At 35.1% G+C, this 21,010-nt stretch overlaps 1 protein-coding gene across 1 annotated transcript in view; it reads left to right on the top strand.

The window, feature by feature from the left end:
* CPS1 (carbamoyl-phosphate synthase 1) overlaps window positions 1-21,010 on the top strand; it is a 140,315-nt gene that overhangs the window by 16,768 nt on the left and 102,537 nt on the right. Inside the window, exon 3 of the mRNA XM_077770982.1 lies at window positions 18,471-18,580. Within this exon, the coding sequence (XP_077627108.1) occupies window positions 18,471-18,580 (110 nt within the window). The remainder of the gene's footprint in view (window positions 1-18,470; window positions 18,581-21,010) is intronic.

Here is a 21,010-nt window from a genome sequence, read left to right as displayed (position 1 = left end):
AATCAAATGTATTAAATTGAAAAGGTTAAGTTCCCCATGAATAGAGAAAGGTTTAATAGGTACTACTTCTAACATTAATCCACTTGTTTTTAAAAATAGTGACCTGTGTTACAATTAAGCCAGGAACCTAACAGTCCAAGTGTCCTTCTCTCTGGTATTTCAGATACAATTGAACCCTAGGAGTCATTATTCCTTTTGAATGGTTTTCATTTTGTAAGATTTTATATTCTGATTCCAACATGAAACTACCTATTTAGCTCAATCTTGAGGAGCTATTGTCATTTGATTAGAAATTGGCAACTACAAAAAGCCCTACAATTAGAATCATTTAGCTATGTTGTAGTAGCTTTAAAGACATTCCCAGCAAGTAGAGTTTGTTATTATACTGGAGCCTCTTTGTACATATTAGAGATGGGGGTAGGGGTAGGGTTTTCGTACACTTTCAAGAATAGCTATTATATTAGACTTTTACTACATACAGATATGTTTTAGGGCTGTATTTCATCCATGATGATACAAATTTTTGAAATAATAGAGTATGTTTCTATCCCAGATGAATAATTGAAGAATTAGTCTGGGTGATAAACAACTTTATATATTTGAGGTGGATAATATTTCTTTAATTAGAAGACAGCCTCCCTTCGAAACATTTTTGTTTTCGTACTCTACTTTTTATATCCATTCCACCCCCCAACCGACTTCTTTCTAAAGTATAGACTCTTTTGTTGGTCATCAATAATGCCTTGTCATTTTGAGCTGCTTGCTATAAAACTGTTGAAAAAGCTAAAGCCAAACAGGACCGAGGTGAGGGTAGGGAAAGTGAGATACCAAAGTTGCACCATTGAAGGAGGCCATCACTAGCAGGGCCATGGTGTGCATGTTACATGATAGACACCTCATTTACTTATTTACATCCCACACCTGGGTAGGAAGCTAAGAAACCTCGTGGGGGAAGTGCCTGTAGGAATGGCACCAGTCTCGGCCTCCTGCTTCCTTCTTTGGCTGATGAACACTTGAGTTTCCACCTGACCATGCTTAACAGAATTACTGATGGTATAGAAGTGAATTCAGGTTCTATTATTGTGGAAATAGAGAACATTCTTCTGCCCTCCCATCTTCATTAAACCTTCTTCATGTTTCTGACTTGTACCAAAAGCTGAGGGTTTAGTAGAGTTTTCAATATCTCCTAAGCAGTGATCATGCCAGAGCCCACTTCAAGGCTTCAGGAGTTTGCTTTGCAAGACTGAATGTCCTTGTTTGACTAGTATTTTCTAAGGTATTTATAGTGATGGAGGATTGGAAGAAAGCTATAAGAGCCAGCATCCAACTTCGTTTTGGACTCCTCAGCCCTAGTGACTTCTGGTTTACACCTGATTTTCTTCATTTGGTCTAAATGAATTCAACTCATAAAAATATTTTTAAGACCATTTGTTCTTTTTCTTTTTTTTGTGAACTTACTAAATGCCACGTATCAGTCTTTTATATTTCACAGGGAGATGATTGGCTAACGTGAAGTTCTAACTTCAATCGATAGGGTGGATGTAGCACTAAGAAATTTACTAAGTTTCATCTATGATTTAGAACTAAATGTAAAAGCATATTAATGTATTACCATAAAATAACAATTAGCTTACTATATTGGAAATCTCTTCCAGATTCAGAACAATTTTACCACATAAAAGATGCTCATTAAGGTACTTGTTAATAAGCCTACATTTAATGAACACATTTTGTAATGGAATTTTTCTAAATGCTATACTTTATTTAAAATGAAAAATATAATTAGAATAAAAATTACTTTTGAATCTGACTCATTTGTTTACAAATGTCCAGAACAGAGAAGTATTCAAGTAAATTAACCTTGTGATTTCCCCCCACCCCCCCCCAACATTGGCGTATGTTTAACCAAAGGCAGATAACCTAATATTAACTTAGGATGTTGTAAGACTTAATTGATTACCACTGTTACAGTACTTTTAATTGTTGAAGTGGTAGGCATTATAACTGCAGAGAAACCTCATTAAATATTCCACACATAGAAATTGTGCCTTAATTCTGAATTTTAAGTACCTGCATTTTGATAGTACAACTCTAAGAATGAAAAATAAGATTTAATTTACCAATAAAGAACACTTTAAGATTTCAACTTTTATCATATTATCTATGCAAAAATAAACTGAAATAAATTCTGGTTTTAAGCTTCTTCCTTTCCCAAGCTTGGTTCAGATTTATTTTATTTCTTGAGAGGATGAGTATCAATGTAAAATAATAGCTAAGAAACATCAGGTGAGCCAGAAATCAAATATGTGATATGGCTCTAGGCCTTGGTGAAAATGGAAATAAACACATGGAGCTTCTACTTTTTTTGACACACAAATAATTTACATAGTCAAATGATTTAAAAGCAATACAGTCAGATTCCCAGAGTAAATCATTTTCATTTCTACTACTAGCTTAAGGGGATTATTGCAGCTATAATGTTTTATATTCAAAATTTTTATGGAACTTATTGCTAAATTAGCTTGAGGCTTTACATCCAGAATATTCTACTGGTAAGTTTTCACACCCAGGAGAAGAAATAATGTAGTTATTCCCATTTCAAGTTATTACCAAAAATGTAGCTGGAGTTAACACAAGGATACATGGATGTCTGGTTCTGTACATCAAGTGAAATACACCTGTAGAAACTATGGTTAGAATTTTAATTAGGCCCAAACACCATATAGAGTTTTTAAATTTGCCATTTTGTTTACTGAACTTACATACCTAAAGCCATAGTTAGTTGTTTGACTTGGCTTTGGACTGATGTAAATCACATGTCCTGCTGTAATGTTATGGCTTACTCAAGAGCCCATTTATATACTGTACTTATACTTTTCAACATAAAATGAAATATATCTATTTTTTTTCCTTTTTTCTCCTTTTTTGGTTGCATTTTGAGAACAGATTGTTTAAATAAAGAATTAGTAAGGATTCTGGCTTTATATGGTCATCAATAATTCTACCAATAACTCTACAAATAGGGCAATGCCATTTATAGTTGACATATTTCTTCCACTTCAGCCAAAGTATTGTCATGTATTGTAATGAAACATGTTGTTTTTCAATTTTCAATTTTTTTTCTCATACAGCCCTGTAAGCTTCACATATGCAGAAACCGCTAATGTGATAGGTGTTTGCGATTAGCAATTTTAGACTTCAAGAAAAGTCTCATTTTGACTTGTTTCCATTGTCTCAAACTAATAGGTTCAAAGAAAAATGCTTCAAAGTAAAGGACCAATATCTTCAAAATTAGCCCGGAATGATTAAAGAACAATAACTGGATGACTTTTAATAACATAATACTGAATGCAAAGGAAAAGCCTAAAAACAACAATGAACACTGGGCTCTTATAAACTTTTATAGGTTAAGTTATAAATTATGCTTGAATTTTGACTCTTCCTATGCCTTCACCCTCTAAATCAGGTGAGCATAGCACTAGGGACATATTTTCAAAGCTTTTTAAAGGAGAATTTAGCTGTGTGACTTGCATTAATAGTTGTTGCATTGTTCTTATCCTGGGAAACACTTTGAATCATCTACCCTTTTATTTATTTATTTATTTATGTATTTACGTATTTATGTTTTTTATTTATTTCTGAGAGAGAGATAGTGACAGAAGGGACAGGGGAGGGTCAGAGAGAGAGGGAGACACAGAATCTGAAACAGGCTCCAGGCTCTGAGCTAGCCGTCAGCACAGAGCCCGATGCAGGGCTTGAACCCACAACCGTGAGATCATGACCTGAACCTAAGTTGGATGCTTAACCAACTGAGCCACCCAGGCACTCCTCATCTACCCTTTTAAACCTGATTTCAAACAAAGAGTATTAGGATATACAATTTTGGTCATCTTACTAGGGAATGAAAATAGATTCATAAATGTAGATTTAAAATGAATTTTAATTTTAAGGAAAAAAATCAAAAGCCCTAAAAGAGACGAGACAAAAATGTCAGATCTGCTTACAGTATCATATTTTTGAGATCATTAAAAAACATTTTATGACATGATAAAGCAACAATATCAACTTCCTTGGCAGACAAGCCAACAACTAGAGAATTTGTTGGAATTTCTACTTATATGCAAGCTCCCTCACAAAAATGTATTTTCATCAGAAATTACCTACAATTTGTGAAAGAATCCTCAGGTTTTATAAATATCAGAAAGTATGACACTCAAAGATTGTGCAGTTTCTTAAAAGTTCCATCTAAAAAGTAATATAAGAATAAGTATCATGTAGAAATTTATGTAATTCAGGGGCACTTGGGTGGCTCAGTTGGTTAAGCGTCCAGCTTTTGATTTCAGCTTAGGTTATGATCTCACTGTTACGTGGAATCGAGCCCTGTGTAGGACTCTGTGCTGACAATGCAGAGTCTGCTTGGGATTCTCTCTCTCCCTCTTTCTCTACCCCTCCACTACTCACACTGGCTTTCTATCTTCCTCTCAAAATAAATAATTCAACTTTAAAAAAGGGATTTATGTAATTTAGTTTAATTTAGAGAAAAATACAATTGTAAAATAAGAGATTAAAATGGGGCAATTACATGTATACAGGAAAATTCCATTTTAGCGTATTGAAATATTATATGTGGGAAAGTCTACACTCTTATGCATGTTCCTCCTGTATATTCTCAGACGAAAGTAATATTTAGTATTAATTGGAAATGGGGACTACTAATTTCAAAAATCATATAAATCAAAATCATATAAAGTCACAAGGACACACAATTTTGACTACTTATTTTATAATCCAACTGGCTCCTAGAACCACAATATCTATATGTTCCACACTAAAAGAAATCAAACTAGGAGTATGAACTAGTTTTAATGCATATTTCTTGCTATCCTCATTGGCTACAAACCCTTTGTCAGGGTGGGGCTTATTTATGTGTTTTGTAAACACAATTACATGGATAGAAAAAATATAATTTTGAAGAGGTGGAGATAATGTTATTAATTGCAGACACATTTTAAACATTGGTTCAAGGTTAATCAAGAGATCTTTAGAAGGTAGAGGGAAGTGTGTGTGCGTGTATATGTATGTGTGTATGAATTTTTCTTTAGGCAGCTGCATGCTGAACTTGTGCTTAGTGGTCCCCCAAAAGTGAATGTCTAGCCCTGGACATTGAGCAACTTAGGGGTACCATTAGCCTTGGCCTAAGAATCTTGACTGACCTTTAAGTGCTATGTCAAATTTGCTTGAAATCAGGGCTAATTCTTACATTTTAGAGATACATGAAGAAAGGAAATCTTTCAGGTGTCTTGCAGTGTTTCATATGCATCTAGTAGTTTCTGGGTTAGAACCCCCATAAAAAGTCAATCTTTATTTCTTGAGACTCCCGAAAGTCTTTGAATTCTTATCCAGACTCATTTGGCTTAAGTGTCCATAATAAGTTAGATTCTCCAGAAGCAGACACTGAAATGGTTATTTAGGGAGCCAGATATTTGTTAGGGGAAAGAGTTGGGCAGAGAAGTAAACTGTGATGCAGGTTTGACAAAGCCTAGGTCAACCTGACAGAAAGCTCTTGCCCATCAGAGTTTCCTGTGTTGAGCCTTGGCCTTCAAATCCCTGGCTGGCTCAGTGGCCAGTGTGGGCATGGTGCTGTCCATGTAGGGCATGTGGCAAAGCAGCTGTCTGTAGCTCAGGTAGACGCTGAAGGATATGACTGCTGACAACTGTCCACTGACCTCACTTCTTGCAGCAAGTCAGCATGTCCTTCATGAAGGGGGACTGAGACCTGCATTTCCGTGTTTACAGCATGTATAGTCCTAACAGTCTTGAGAGCTTGAGAACTCAAGGGCCTGGAATTCAGTGTGAAAAGTTCTCAAAGCATTTTGGTTCTCCTGCGATTATAGGATGTAACTTGACATTTGACATTGACTTGACATTTCACTTTGACAATTTACAGATCTACAATTTACAATTCTTGGTTGGCCTGGGTATGTTGTGGTTTATCCATGGCAGTTTTGAAAGAAAGCTCCTGTAAATAAATTTAAGTGAGTTTATAATTGAGTTGCTTTTTATCCCCATTTAAAACGATTGGAGAGAAGAAATGGAAGTAAGCTCAGGAAACGAAAAAAGGGTAATGCATAACTCAGTTTAAGCTGAAATTTTCTACTTGGCTCTAAGCGGAGGGATATGATAAAGTGGTAGAAGGTTGTTGATTACAAAACACACTGATTATGTTCAGAAACCACTGCTTTTCCATTTATCAGTGGAATGATCTTGATACCTTCAAGCCTCAGTTAGCTCTACTGTAAAACGGAGATTTTAACATTACCTACCTCGCTGTTTTCTGTGAGGATTAGATAAGAAAATACATTGATAGCTTTAGAAATAGTGCCTAACACATGTTAAAACTATTATTAATAAGGCCTTGGGGAGAGGGTCAAGGTGGAGTTCTCAGTGGGGTCAATGTGCTTCCAAATCCTATTTTTCCAACATAGCTTCATAATTCTATTTGAAATAAGATACCTTTCTCAGAACACTAGACATTTATCATTAAGTCTATATACATGACTTATTTGTGCAATTGCATGTATACTTTAATAAGCATAGGTAACTATATATTCCATCAGTTTATGCCTTAACAGATTCTCATTATAGCAGAGCCAAAAGATAGAAACAGGTTGACCTACTTCTATAAGGCATGCTTATGACATGTTAATGCTTTATTTTTTAAAATATAAGGATTATTCCAGAATTAAAATAGAACAAAACAAAATGGGAGGTACTTTAACATATGGACTCAAAGTAGAGAAAAATTGAAGTATATGTGTCATCTTTAGTTATTATTCTCAAAATTAGTTAACATCTTTATTGAGTGCCAAGTATGTACCAGCACTAAAGATAACCTCTGCAATAATATCAATAAAAATATGGCAGCCTCAGTATTTTTCAGAAGTGTATAAAAACAGACTGATTATTAGTTGTAAACTATTTGAGGATTTGGTATAGAAATGTAATATTATGAAGCTGCATTAGTGAATTAAATGAATTTGCTAATGACATATAGTAAAAATTTGACAAGCATTTTAAGTGAAAAGTAAAGGGAAAAAGGAGAATAATTGGGCTGTGTATGCTGTATCTATTTTATTCCTTTTCCCCAGTGATGGAGGAGTAGATATATTTCAACACAAGATTAATATTAATAATGGAAGCAACCCATTAGGAAGCCAAAAAAATGAAGATTAGAACCTATCTTCTAGAATCTTCTGAAGACATTAGCTGTATGACACACCTTATTTGTATTGAAACCTAAAGATGTTTATGAGACAAGGATTGCTGTCAAATCCCAACTCATTCTTTGCTTTTGTCTTCCATCTTTTAGCATGAACTATACCTATGTGAGACATCTGTCTTTCTTTCAAGTAAAAATAAATAAGCAAACAAGACCCAGTAGCCAGTGGGCATCAAAGAACTGTTTTGAAAATTCATGATACCAGCATGAGAACAACATCCTAACATCACACGATAGCCCATATTTCTGTGCATTCACCAAGTCTGTAGTGGCTATGGTGATCAATGGTGGGCTGTTTCTATGAGGATATAAAATTGACTTAGGCACTGTATTTTCTGTCCTAGAAGTCATGATCTGGCAGGGTAGAAGAGTAACTTAAGCAATTGAAGCAGAAGGTAACACACAAACAGTACATATGCATACAATGAGAGCACAGGAACGTCAGTGGTTAATTCTGACTTGGATCTTTGAGGGTGTATCATGAGCAAGACTAGGAAGGATAACAGGCACGTAAACAGGCAGAGAGGAAGATATCTATGCATAAAGGTCTAGAGATGCGGGAAGTCTAAGGGATTGCATATAGAGAATGGGCCAGGTGAGGGGATTTAATGTCAATTGGGGAATTTGAAGATTAGTGCTATGCAATAGATGTTTACAAAAGATAGCCTTAACGGCACTGCAAAAGACAGGTAGAAGCAGGCAGAGTTTGAAGGCGGGGGGAACAATTGAGAGGTAATAGTAAATAATGACAGGGATTTTCTCTTGGGTGTTGACAAAGTATGATGTAACGTGGAATTAATTCCAGAAGCAAATAAATGACTATCTATGAGCTATTAATAGTCATTTTGAATGACTTGATACTATGTGATGATGTGGACCTATTTTATTATTTTTGTAGTTAGAGTGACTAACATGAGATCCATCCTCTTAACAAATTTTTTTAATGTTGTTTCTTTATTTTGAGAGAGAAAGTGCTAACAGGGAAGGGGCAGAGAAAGAGGGAGAGAGAGAATCCTAAGCAGTCTCCTCACTGTCAGGGCAGAGCCCAATGCAGGGCTAGATCTCACAACCGTGAGCCAAAATCAAGAGTCAGACAGCTGACTGAGCCACCCAGGCGCCCCTTAACACACTTTTAACTGTACAATACAGTTTTAGGGATAATGTACGGAAGATCATTAAAACTTATTCATCTTAAACATTTAAGACTTCGTATCTGTTGAATAGTAACTCCCATTTCCCTCTTCCTCCAGCCCCTGAAATTCTGATTCTTTGAGGTTGACCATTTCAGATATCTTTGTATAGGTGGAATCATTCAGTATTTGTCTTTCTGTGACTGGCTTATTTCACTAAACATACTGTTCTCCAGGTCCATCCACGTTACCATTTTTGATAGGATTTCCTTCCTTTTTTAAAGATGAGTAATATTTCCTTGTACGTACATCCTACATTTTCTTTAGCTACTCATCTGTTAATGCATATTTAGGTTTCTTCCATATCTTGGCCACTGCAAATAGTGCTGCAATGAACACGAAGTGCTAATATCTCTTTGGGATCCTGATATCAATTCTTTGGGTAAATATCCTGAAATAGGATTGCTGGATTATATAGTAGACCAGTTTGAATTTTTTGGAAAAATGTCCACACTATTTTGCATAGTGGCTGCATCATTCTGTATTCCAATTAACAGCAGAATTAGTTTTAATTGCAGTAGTAATTATTTAAGTAAGTTTATTATCTAGCCTGTAGGACCAGATGTGATTTGAAAGTTGTTACTCCCAAGGGACATTAGGAAAAGATGCCAAAGAGAGAGACACTGAATCTCCAACATTTTACTATTAGATAATATCTTTGGATCTGAAAGATTTGTCAAATCAACCATTACTAGAAAGATATTGAATTAGAAATCTACATTTTATAAAAGAGTTCAACAAAAAATAAGACACATGAAATAAGAATTCACAATGCGAATTAAAGTAAAAGCATACCAAGTATATGTTTTCAGTATTAAAATGAATAATTTTCAGTATTAAAGGAAATAATGGGAAGATGGTGTGGAAGGGAATGTATATTTTTTCTGTTTTAGCTGAATTTATTATTTAATCATTTAGTGGTACTCTCCTAAACAGCTAGTAGATTATCTGACTAGAGTAATTTTACTGAAGTGTGAATAAAGCTTAATTATGATTTAATGGCTTTATAAAGAGGAATTGCTATACCCACTTACATCTCTAGTTAGTAGAATATGGAAGAGAAACTACTATGAAAGCAGGTGTTCTTTATTCCTTTAACTAGTCTCCCAGGAAATAAATCACATGGAATTAAAGACAGCTGTACATTGCCTATCACTTCTTACCTTTGTGAGCAGTGCCTAAAGAGGAATAGTTAAGATATGACTGGAGCAAAGCAGGAGTGAGATTTGCAAGCCGATTATGTTCCAGAAAAACAAAAATACAATTACGTGCATCTTTGCCACCTGTTAGCTTTCCTTTCTTTCTTTCTTTCTTTCTTTCTTTCTTTCTTTCTTTCTTTCTTTCTTTCTTTCTTTCTTTCTTTCTTTCTTTCTTTCTTTCTTTCATTTGACCAATCAGTATTTGCTAGATATTTACTACTGGTAAGGTTTTAGGGGTGATAATGGTATCTTCTCTTCAACCTCTATATTTAGAATCAATGCAGAAATAAGACACAGTATTCTAACAAATAGAAATCTGAATATCAGCTTTATTACTGTTAAAGCTGTGTAGAAAACAGGGCTTAGATCTGTAACCAAATAGACTTCCCAAGCCTCCTAGTCCCTGAACCAAATGTATTCACTCACAGTTACAACTCTACTACTTTGATGTACAACTGAGAACAGATTTATTTGAGAAGAAACTTAAGAAGGGCTGAGCAAGTCTTGCTTAGTTCCATTTCCCAAAGTTATCAATCATTCCTTCTAATTCTCCCTTTTAGACTGGGGGTTAAATGACTTTTCTAAAGTCTCTGAAAGTTAGCTTCATGGGCCAAGGTATGAATTCAGAGATGTATAAAGTGGTTTCTCCAATCATCTACTTTGTGCCAGACATTGTATTATGTGCTGGTGATTGCTGTGTTGGACAGACAATGTAGGCGCTCTATCCTTGATGTTGTCTGGGTTGCCTATAATCTTATTGGAGAAATTAGTCATATACTTGGATATGAGGCAGTAAATTTTAAGTGCCAATTTTTGTTTAGCCTTAATTTGGGAAGGGACTAGTCTTCCGTTGCTTGTTTGGTTAACGCACAAAGATGATCAAGCTTGGGTTTCTAACAAGTGGTAGAATTTGGGTAAATAATAAAAAGAGAGCATAGGGAAGGGTGAGGAATTGGGCATACCTGAATCACTATTGCTCTTCAAGTCTTGGTTTTCTGACGAAGTCGCCGAAGTCATCTGTAGAACTGACTACTAACAGTAAAAATTAATAACAATTAATCACATTTATAAACCCCAAACCCAAATTAAGCAAACAAAAACAAATAAGAAATCCAGTGAAATACATATTTTACCATGAATGGTATAGGGAGGGAGAGAAAAAGCCAAATGGTGAAATGCGGGAGAGATGGTCAAAATTGCTCTCTCCAATCCAACCTCGTTTACATTTATATTACCTCTCCTTCCCTTCCACAGAACACAATTTTAAAGAGTCCCTAATGGGAGCGCTTGGGTGGCTCAGTCGGTTAAGCCTCCGACTTTTGCTTAGGTCATGATCTCATGGTTCATGGGTTGGAGCCCCACATCAGGCTCTGTGCTGACAGCTAGCTGAGAGCCTGGAGGCTGCTTCAGATTCTGTATCTCCCTCTCTCTCTGACCCTCCCCTGCTCACTCGCTCTCTCTCTCTCTCTCTCAGAAATAAATTAAACATTAAAAAAAAAGAGAGAGAGAGAGACTCCCTAATGGCTGTGCATGGAGTGGAATGGATGGGGCCAGGGTAGAGGAAGTCATTGGCCATAGTCTATGCATTTTTCCCCCTAAAGCCTCTGCTTTTCTCACTGCTTTTCTTCAGAAGTCTGTCCTCTCTATACTTAAAATGATTCCTCCCCTGGTTGAATGGAAAATTATAATCTACTCTTATCCTGAAATGTCTATATGCATTTGTATATTTATAATGGATAATTATTTTATCTTTTAAAATCTGTGATCTAAGCTTTGCCAAACACAATGTAAGTGACCATATTGAAATGAAAGTCTCAGATGCTTCTTATTCTGCTGTCTCTTGTGCTAAGTTTTCTCTCCTTGTTAACTTTAGTGGACTTTGCATGTTTGGGGTGATAAATGACATTGAATGGAGAAAAAGGATTGATTTAAATTTGATTAACAAAAGCAGTTTAAATATCTCTTAACTGCTAAGCTGAAGACTGGTACAGATAAAACCCAAAACTTCTTTGATATATTTCAGAAATGTATTGTGAATTTGATTGAGTCAACATAAGTTAAAGGAAAATAACAACAACAACAGTCATTTGACTTTGAGGTACTTAAATCTAAAATTAGATAGTAAATTAAAAGTTAATATTTTTTTTACTGGCTATGGTCTTGAGATTTGAAGAATATTCTTATAATTTCATGTGCATTTAATTAGTATTGAAGAATTACAGTATAATGAAAATGAGTACTCAATTAAAATTAAGCCACTAAGTGGATTCTGTCACACATGGAATTTAATTTTCATGAAAGTTTTACTAAGAAAAGTTATTGGAATATTAGCTAAAGACCCAGAGGGGAAAAAGGAAAATGAAGAACTGCAAGGTCATGTGAAAAGAATTGAGACTTGTTCCTTCCAGGTCAACAATAGCAACAACAGTGGAAAAATCCAAAGTAGTCATCTGCAAATAATGCTCATATAAGTATCCACATTTTGGAAGGACCCTAAACAGGGTTCAGATTCAACTTACTTCAGAATTTATTGTTTGCTTGTATTGCTCTATAATGATGAACAAAGAGACAGGCAACAGCAAGTTAGGCTCCAATTTATACTTGAGCAATGTGGATAATAAATACATACTTATTCAACTAATTTTGGTGATCAAGAAGTAAATAGCTTTCAGTGTTCAAAATAACTTTTGATCCCTTTGAGTTTGCCTCAGACCTTCACTTGAATTTGCTTTAGCAAATTCATATTTTTAATATCTGAGAATAATGTGAGAAATGTAAAATAATTTTTCTTAAAGATACACTAAAATTAAATAGAATAAAACAGGATTTTCTTCCCATACTTCTATATTTTAGAATATACTGGATGAGGGGAGCTTTTTCATTCTTTGTCTTTATTTACAAAGTGAAATAGGGAATGAAACAGTTTGGCAAGTAATTCAAGCACTCTCAGCCTCTTTCAGGTGAAATGCCTACTAAATTGATCTAAATGATCTTTTGTTTTCAGTTATGATATTTGTCTTAACTCAGCACAACTTGTATTTGTACCCTTCTATACAGCATCCTCAAAATGCCTATCCTGGTATAATCAGCCACTGATCTTTCCCTTCCTCACCCTCTTCTCCTTCAATGCCACTCACATCTCTTTCCCAACATCATATCTCCACATTATTTCTTTTTTGTTTCAAGATTTTATTATATTCTAGTTAGTTAGCATGTAGAATATCTCCACATTATGAGACTAAATTAAAGATGTTATAGAAAAACATTCTTAATTAAGCGTATTGAAAAGGCAACTCAAAACAAGTACTTGCTTATTTTAAAATTCATACCTTTAGCAAACTAAAAGCCAAATAATAATGATAATAATAGTAATGATTTCCAATATTTTATTATGTTATTTTCTTCAGATTGACACTCAGTAAGTCTTTATTCATAAAACAAAAATTAAACAATTGTCTACTTTGTGCCCGGCAGTGATGTTGGCTCTAGTGGCACACCAGTGAGTGAAGCTGACCTAATACTCTGCCCGCATGAAGTTTGCTTTCTAGTGAAATAAGGTAGATAATAAATAAGATGCTGGATAATATGCTAGGAGGTAATGACTGCTGTAAAGAAGAGCAGACTAAACAGAGCACTGGGGGCGGGGGGAGATATATTGTAATTTGAAATACAATGGTCAAAGTAGGTCNAGGTCTCGCCAAGAACATGGATGACATTTGAGCAGACTTGAAGGAGTCCTTTAATTTTTTACTTTCAATTGAAACTTTGACATGAATTTCTTTCATGAAATTTTAATTTTTTAATATTTATTTATTTTGAGAGAGAGAGAAAGTAAGTGAGTGAGTGAGAGAGCTGGGGAGGGGAGAGAGAGAAAGAGAGAAGAGAGAATCTCAAGCAGGCTTCATGACATCAGTGCTCAACCCAAAGCAGGGCTTGATCTCATGAACTGTGAGATCATGACCTGAGGCAAAATCAAGAGTTGGATGTTTGGGGCACCTGGGGAGCTCAGTTGGTTATGTGTCTACCTTTGGCTCAGGTCATGACCTCACAGTCTGTGCTGACAGCTCAGAGCCTGGAGCCTGCTTTGGATTCTGTGTCTCTGTCTCTCTCTCTCTGTGCCTCCCCAGCTCACACCCTGTCTCTCTCTCTCTCTCTCAAAAATAAACATCAAAAATAAAAAAATAAAATAAAAGAGTAAAATGCTTAGCAGTCTGAATGACCCAGGTGCCTCTGTACAATTTTAATTTTTATTACTTAAAACAGAAATGGAAAAAAAGGGTGAATTCTTTTTTTTTTAATGTTTACTTACTTTTGAGAAACAGAGAGGCAGAGCTTGAGTAGGGGAGGATCAGAGACAGGGGGAGACACAGAATCCGAAGCAGACTCCAGGCTCTGTGCTGTCAGCACAGAGTCAAACATGGAACTTGAACCCACAAACGGCAAGGTCATGACCAGAGCTGAAGTCAGCTGCTTAACCAACTGAGCCACCCAGGCGCCCCCTGAATTCTTTTATTAAAGAGACATTTTCTGAAGGAAAGGATATTTTATATATCTTTGTATCTCCAGGTGCTTCAAAGCTATTCTTTCTGAGGTTTCTTCTTTGTAGAAAGAAGTGCATTCATCCATATGTAGACCTTTTGTTAGATGGGATGCCTGGGGACATTTGTCCATGTATTTCCAGAGACAAGCATAGGACTTGGCACATGGTAGGACCTCGATGACTTTTTGAACTGAATGTCTAAATAGTCTTATTGGCATATACATTTTTATTAAACACATAGAGACCATGTTGTGATAGAGGTCATTTGCTTAGTAGAATTCGTATTTATATATACTTTGGTTACTATTACCGACATTCTATGAGTGTACAGTCTTCTCTTCAATAAGGTTTCCTTTGTACTTTAGCATTCAAAGGATTAAAATCCTCTGGCAGTAGGCACTTAAATTAACACTTAATATTACAATCTAATTTCTAGGCTACAGACCTCTTTCTACTAGGACTGAGGCTACTAAAATATCTTACAATGGTAACAAGGTGATTTCTTTTGGACTCAGTGGAATGAAATAGCACTTGGGGAACTATTAGCTAGAAGAGGGGATTCCAAATAATAGCTCTTTGTTCAGAGTTCCTCAATCAATTCGTAGATAAGTCAATTGGCACTCATCATTTTAAACTCATCAGAGGTCCATGTAGTTAAGAGGAATATAAAGGGTACTATAGGCAATAAACAGAAGCCTTGTAGCAATATAATGTGTAGTGACAAAGAGGATTGGAAGATCTATAAAAGCTGCCCAAAAGAACAAAAAATATAATTAAAGGATCAAAAAGACATATTGAACACAATCTCAGGGACTATTTCAGGCAACAGTAAATGTCTCCTCAAATATATCTTTAAAAGACTGAAACCAAAGTAGAAAACCAGTCCCATGGAGAGAGAAAGAAAAATACCAAATAGATTTGTAGGAACAGGCTAACAGGAGTTGGATTTGCTTATGCTAATTTTTACCTTTCTTTAAAATAATTAGATGGTGTCTAACCCAGAGATCAGACAATTTAAAAGTCTTAGATGAGAAGAGAAACAGAAAAAAACAAAAGAAAAGAAAACAGAGATGATATTTTAGGCAGGCATGGCTTAGAGTAGGATAGATAAACTGGTGTATAGAAAACAGTTGAAATTGGTAGTTGGCACTCATTTTGCCAACTAAATACAGTTATTTTAGGTTCCATCAAAGTTATGTATTGTTTAGGAAAATGTTGGCTTCCTTCCTTCCATTTTGTGAAAGCATGTAGGTTACACATGACTTCCTCAAGAACAGAAAATAATATTTTTAGTAGAACATGTTTTTTTGACAGTGAATTTTCATTACTTGAACCAAAGAGGTTCACCTAATGAAACATGTCAGAGATACATAGGGAATTTTCCCATTAAAAATGCCCCTACTGAGAACCAGCACCATAGACATTTGATTAGCTTGTAATAATTCTAACACACTGAACATTATCACTCATATTTCCTAAAATCCTCAACCTCTGTCTTGAATTGTAAATAAACGATAGTTGACAAATTGAAATAAAATGCAAAATAAGAAAATCATCCTATTAGAAGTGACATGCAAAGTTGATTTCCTGTATACAGAAGCAGAATTCAGAACTTGTGTGGAAGTCCTGTCATCACTCATATTATATTAATTACTCATTGTGGTTTCCTTTGTGCTCAGTAATTCCAAAAGCTTTTTTAGCTTAGTTGCTGAGAAGATAAACCATAACTATTCAAAGATAAAGTGTCAAGCTTGAGATCTCGAACACTGGATCCAAGACTATCCATAAAACAAAATTTTATATCAAAGATAATTTGTAAGCCAAATAAAGGCAAAATTGTTTTGGCTAACTCTGCCTATGGACGCACACACATACATACTTATAGACAGAAACACATATAAGATGTGCAGACAGCACTTTGTCCAATCTTTCTCAGAAATACAAATTTTAAATCCATGCATTGTACCTCTAATTAAAAAAAAGAACTTTCTGATTGAGAAAAATATCTTAAATATACCTATTTTATTTTATTTTATTTTATTTTGAGAGAGAGAGAGAGAGCGAGCAGGGGACGGGTAGAGGAGAGAAAGAATATTTTTAAAAACTCTTTGTAATGTTTACTTATTTTTGAGAGGGAGAGATAGAGCGAGCATGGGAGGGGCAGAGAGAGAGAGGGAGACCCAGAATTTGAAGCAGGCTCCAGTCTTCAAGCTGTCAGCACAGAGCCCTATGTGGGGCTCAAACTCATGAACCGTGAGATCATAACTGACAGAGCCACCCAGGAGCCCCAAGAATCTTTTTTTTAAGGAAATAATTCTTCTTTTTAAAAAATATTTTAAGCTTATTTATTTATTTATTTTGTGGGGGGGAGAGGGAGAGAGAGAGAAACAGAGAGAGAGAGAGAGAGAGAGGAGGAAGAGAGAAGAGAAAAGAGAGAGAGGAGTGAGAGAATCCCAAACAGGTTCCATACTGTCAGCAAAGAGCCTGATGCAGGACCTGATCCCAGGAACTGTGAGATCATAACCTGGGCTGAAATCAAGAGTTAGATGCTTGACTGACTGAGCCATCCAGGTGCCCCAAACATATCAATTTTAATAGGAAATACTAAAATATTTTGTGTATAAATATTTTGAGTATGCATACCCACACATAAAATATTTAGTCACACGGTATATTAGTTTAAAGGTGATCAAACACTACTTTATACAAAGAGCAATCATTCCTATGGCAAGAGATTTGTTTGCTTTGTACCTAAAAGAAGCATTGTATTTCTACAGAGAAGACTACTATAGAAAAATAATCAGGTTTTCCATTTTAGCAGTGGAAAAACAAAGTGCATGTCGCAAAGTTAGAGGAATATAGTAACAGAGGTCTGGAAATCACTTACTGAGTTTCATCTGTATCCCAGGTTGGTGTGTATGTGTATGGGAGGATTTGGATGGCAGGGTGCTAAAGGGTTACACACTATGAGTCCTGTCCTAAAAATGTAAGAGGAAGAAAGTAGAGAATTCATGTTTCTCTTTAACGGCCACACTTAATCTTTGCAGAAAGACCTACGCACTGATCTCCCTTACTTCAACAATTTTAACTCATGGCTGAATTTGTTTCATATCCCTACCTATTTGTCCTAACCCCTGAATATTTTGAAGGAAATTATTTTATCTTTAAGCATTTCAGTGTATATCTTTTTTTAAAAAAAGGACTCTTAAATATAAGCATAATGCTATCGTCAGTAAAAATTACACTAAAAGTTAATCAAATTTCCTCAATTCTTGCAGAGACATTTTTCCTTATAGTTATTTTTTAAAACCATGTTTCACTTATTTTGTCCTGTAGTTTCTTACAGTGTATATTTTACATTCCAAAGTATGGTTTAACACATTTCTCTCTTCCTTGAATCTTATGTAAATTGAGATTTGTCCTAAATTGTTTCAACAATAGAATTTAGAGTATTTTTGAAGAGTAGCCAATGTCTGCTTCTTAGATAAGTTTCTCTCATTGTCACTCTTCTTAGCCAAGAATTTTATAGAAACTAGTTCAAAGATTAGCATGGTGAAGTTATCAAATTCAGAATGCCTTGGATTCTAAAAAGAGAACCAGACATGGATATAACTAACTCTACTTAAAAATATAATATGACCTATTTTTAGATGTTTCACAGTGCTTCCATTTGTGTCGGTATTAATAGAGTGGGGATAGGGTTTCATCTCCTTTATGACCATAAAGCTGGTGATGAGGGGCAGCCCTTGGGAGAACGCCATCAAATACAGAAGTTCTCTGGAAGACAATTTGATGGATAATCTTGAAGATTCCTTCTAGCCCTAAACCTCAGAGTGATGATGAGCTATATGGTACAATATGCAATGTTTTTGCCAACACATGAGCTTCCCTTAAAGCTATACTTGAGCAAAGCTATGTAATATTAAGGGGGGAGGGAGATAAACACATAGCATTTCAGCTCAACTGAAATATTTCTGGATTGTCGATAATTCTACAAGTAGACTTGGAATATACAATGTACCAAGATGCCTTAGTTCCTCTTTCAAGCAAAACAAAATAAAACACTTGCCAGTAACAAGAGCCACACGTTTGAAGAAAAATGACAAGGAACAGGAGCGCAACTCCAAATATAGGCAGTATGGTTTCATCAAATATACTGTACATTTATTTAATACATTTGTATATTATATCTTTGGATATTTTTCAACTAGGTGTGCCTCATATTTTGTATTCTGCTAAGATTCACCAATCTGTTTCTTTAGGCACAGACAGCACACATTGTCCTGGAAGATGGAACAAAGATGAAAGGTTACTCCTTTGGCCATCCATCCTCTGTTGCTGGTGAAGTGGTTTTTAATACTGGCCTAGCAGGGTGAGTAATGCTTGTGCACCAAGGTTTTACTCTTCCTTTATGTAGAGGAATAATGAGATGATCTTACTCATGGTGGGAGGTTGATATCATCACATGATAATAAGACTGCATATCATCCTGGCATTGCACTGCACCTTTATGTGGTGTACTCTAGGCATCCCTGAAAGAAGGCATAGACACAAACTCCTCCCTGCTGTTGTAAATGAAAGAGAACATGGACACTGGTATTACCCTGAAAATAAGGAATAAAAGTAATTCTAGATAACTAGGGTCCAAGGAGGCAGGTTATGTGAGAGTATTAAGTGGCCTCTGCAAGAGAAGGGAAAAGATGGGTATCTCACTCTAGTGCCATTCTTTCAGTGAAGTTAAGAGTCAGCTTTGCACATCTAATTTGAACTACTATAAGTAGCTGAGAAAGTTCTTAGGTATTCTATACCTATAGAATACACAAGTAACAAGTACATTTATTTTACTAAAGTAATCAAAAGGAGAGCAGGTTCATAGATCTGATATTTTCAAAATTATCAGTTGAGACCCAACTTAGTATTGAAGGTCTGCTAAAAGATGTGCAGCAACAAAGATAAGAGCTACTACAGAAATCACGTAGCTGTTCTTATCTAGCCAACAAATATTTGTTCATCTGGGAACTGGGAGGCTGAAGTTCTCGTCTAAACTTCAATGACAACTGATTATGCAATATTGAGAAGATCACTTAACCTTTCTGAATTCTACTTGCCACATACAAAAATGAGAGGCCTGGATTAGATCGTGATTTATAGTTGGGATTAAAAAACATATTAGTTCTTTAAAAAATATGACTGGATGGTTTTAAGAGGTTTCCATTAGAGATTCAGTGGATAAACTTCTATAGGATAGAATATTTAATAAATTATTTAGGAAAATTCAGTTAACCTTATAAAGACAGAGTCATTGAGTTAACGGATACTGAAATTATCGACCAGCCAAACTTCCATTATGTTATTAACATACATTCTTCTCTAAACTCTTGGCTCTCTGTTTGAAATAAAGAATATTAGATGGGTTTTAAAATAGTTCCACTGGTGAGAACATTAAATTACAGTGTATGAAAGCTGTTTGCAAAGTTTTGCTTCACCAGACAATTATTTAAGCTTTTCGACAGCACTAATTACTAGCTGTGTTAATATACCTGCCAACAGACAACTGTTTAATATAGATCAGAATGATGGAGGGCACTAGAGTTTTCTTCTCTGTGATAGATTATGGGTAATAAATCTTGTCACATCACAAAAGTCAAACAGGACCTGATGGATTAATTTGCTTCTAATGCTGCAGTTCTCTAGGACAAGCTGTATTTATTCATTTACCAGAGAGAGTATTGTAAGCATATGTTTAAAGGGAATGGCCAGTTCTTTCACGGAAAGAAAGAAGAAAGGGAAGTAAAATTAAATTAATTAAAGATGTTTCTGATGTACAAAAAAGGCATTCATTAGTAGATTAGTCCACGGACCCTATTTTCCATTGAGAACTGTTGTTTCATTCATTGTGTGGCTCACTCGGTAAGGTGGTTGATAATTAAAGGTGTTATTTTGTTTTTCATCTTCAAGAAATGCATTTATATTGTGTGTAAGCCTTGGTTAAAAAATTAGCAGTTCCTGACAGGTGAAAGGCATCTGAGAAATTAGCTGATGGAGGTGTGGATAAATATTATAGCACCCTAGTCACCTTATGGGTTGCTGAGCTGAAAGACTAAGTGTTCTACTGACAAAGATAGTTCTGGGAGGAGTTTGTCTGGATGGGGTTGAAGAATTTATGTTGACTACTTTCCTATGTTGAACTGTATTGGTTTAAAGGTTGTTGATTCTGTCCCCCTTAGCACCTAAATTCATTTACACTAGTAATCCACAGTAAAGACTTGGTTTAACTCATTCTGCAGAAAGTGAAAATGTGAGGGGAACCACATTTGCAGTGGATTCCAGTGCATGAAATAGTTATAGAGAACTCCTGGTGCTTACTGGAGTAATGTTCCTTACTGCTAAGAACAAGAGTGATACATATGCATATATATATATATATATACATATATATATAAAATAAAAATGAGAATATATGTGTTTTTAACTTTAAAATAAAGACCTAATGCATTCCTTCCTAAGTCTATATCAGTACTTTAAAATAGCTTTTTGAATCTTTTGATTTAGAAGTCAGAAGTGTTTCAGGTCAAATTTTTATGGGATTGCTTTTCTAAGTTCATAATAACTCCAAGTTATATACCTTTTTCTAAAGCTATTTTTTAAAAAAACCTTACTGAGTGATTCTTTCATAAACTATATGTATCCTTATTTTTCCCCTTCTCTAGGCTTTAAAATAAAAATCTAGTGCATTTATTTTATTAATTCTGTCACAGATATTAATTCATTCATTTTAAATGTTCAATGAATTTTAATAAAC

Source organism: Crocuta crocuta, unplaced genomic scaffold (assembly GCF_008692635.1).
Source record: "Crocuta crocuta isolate KB4526 unplaced genomic scaffold, BGI_CrCroc_1.0 scaffold160, whole genome shotgun sequence".
Taxonomy (NCBI): domain Eukaryota; kingdom Metazoa; phylum Chordata; class Mammalia; order Carnivora; family Hyaenidae; genus Crocuta; species Crocuta crocuta.
The sequence above is the reverse complement of the archived record's forward strand: the minus strand, read 5'-3'. Positions and strand labels throughout refer to the sequence as shown.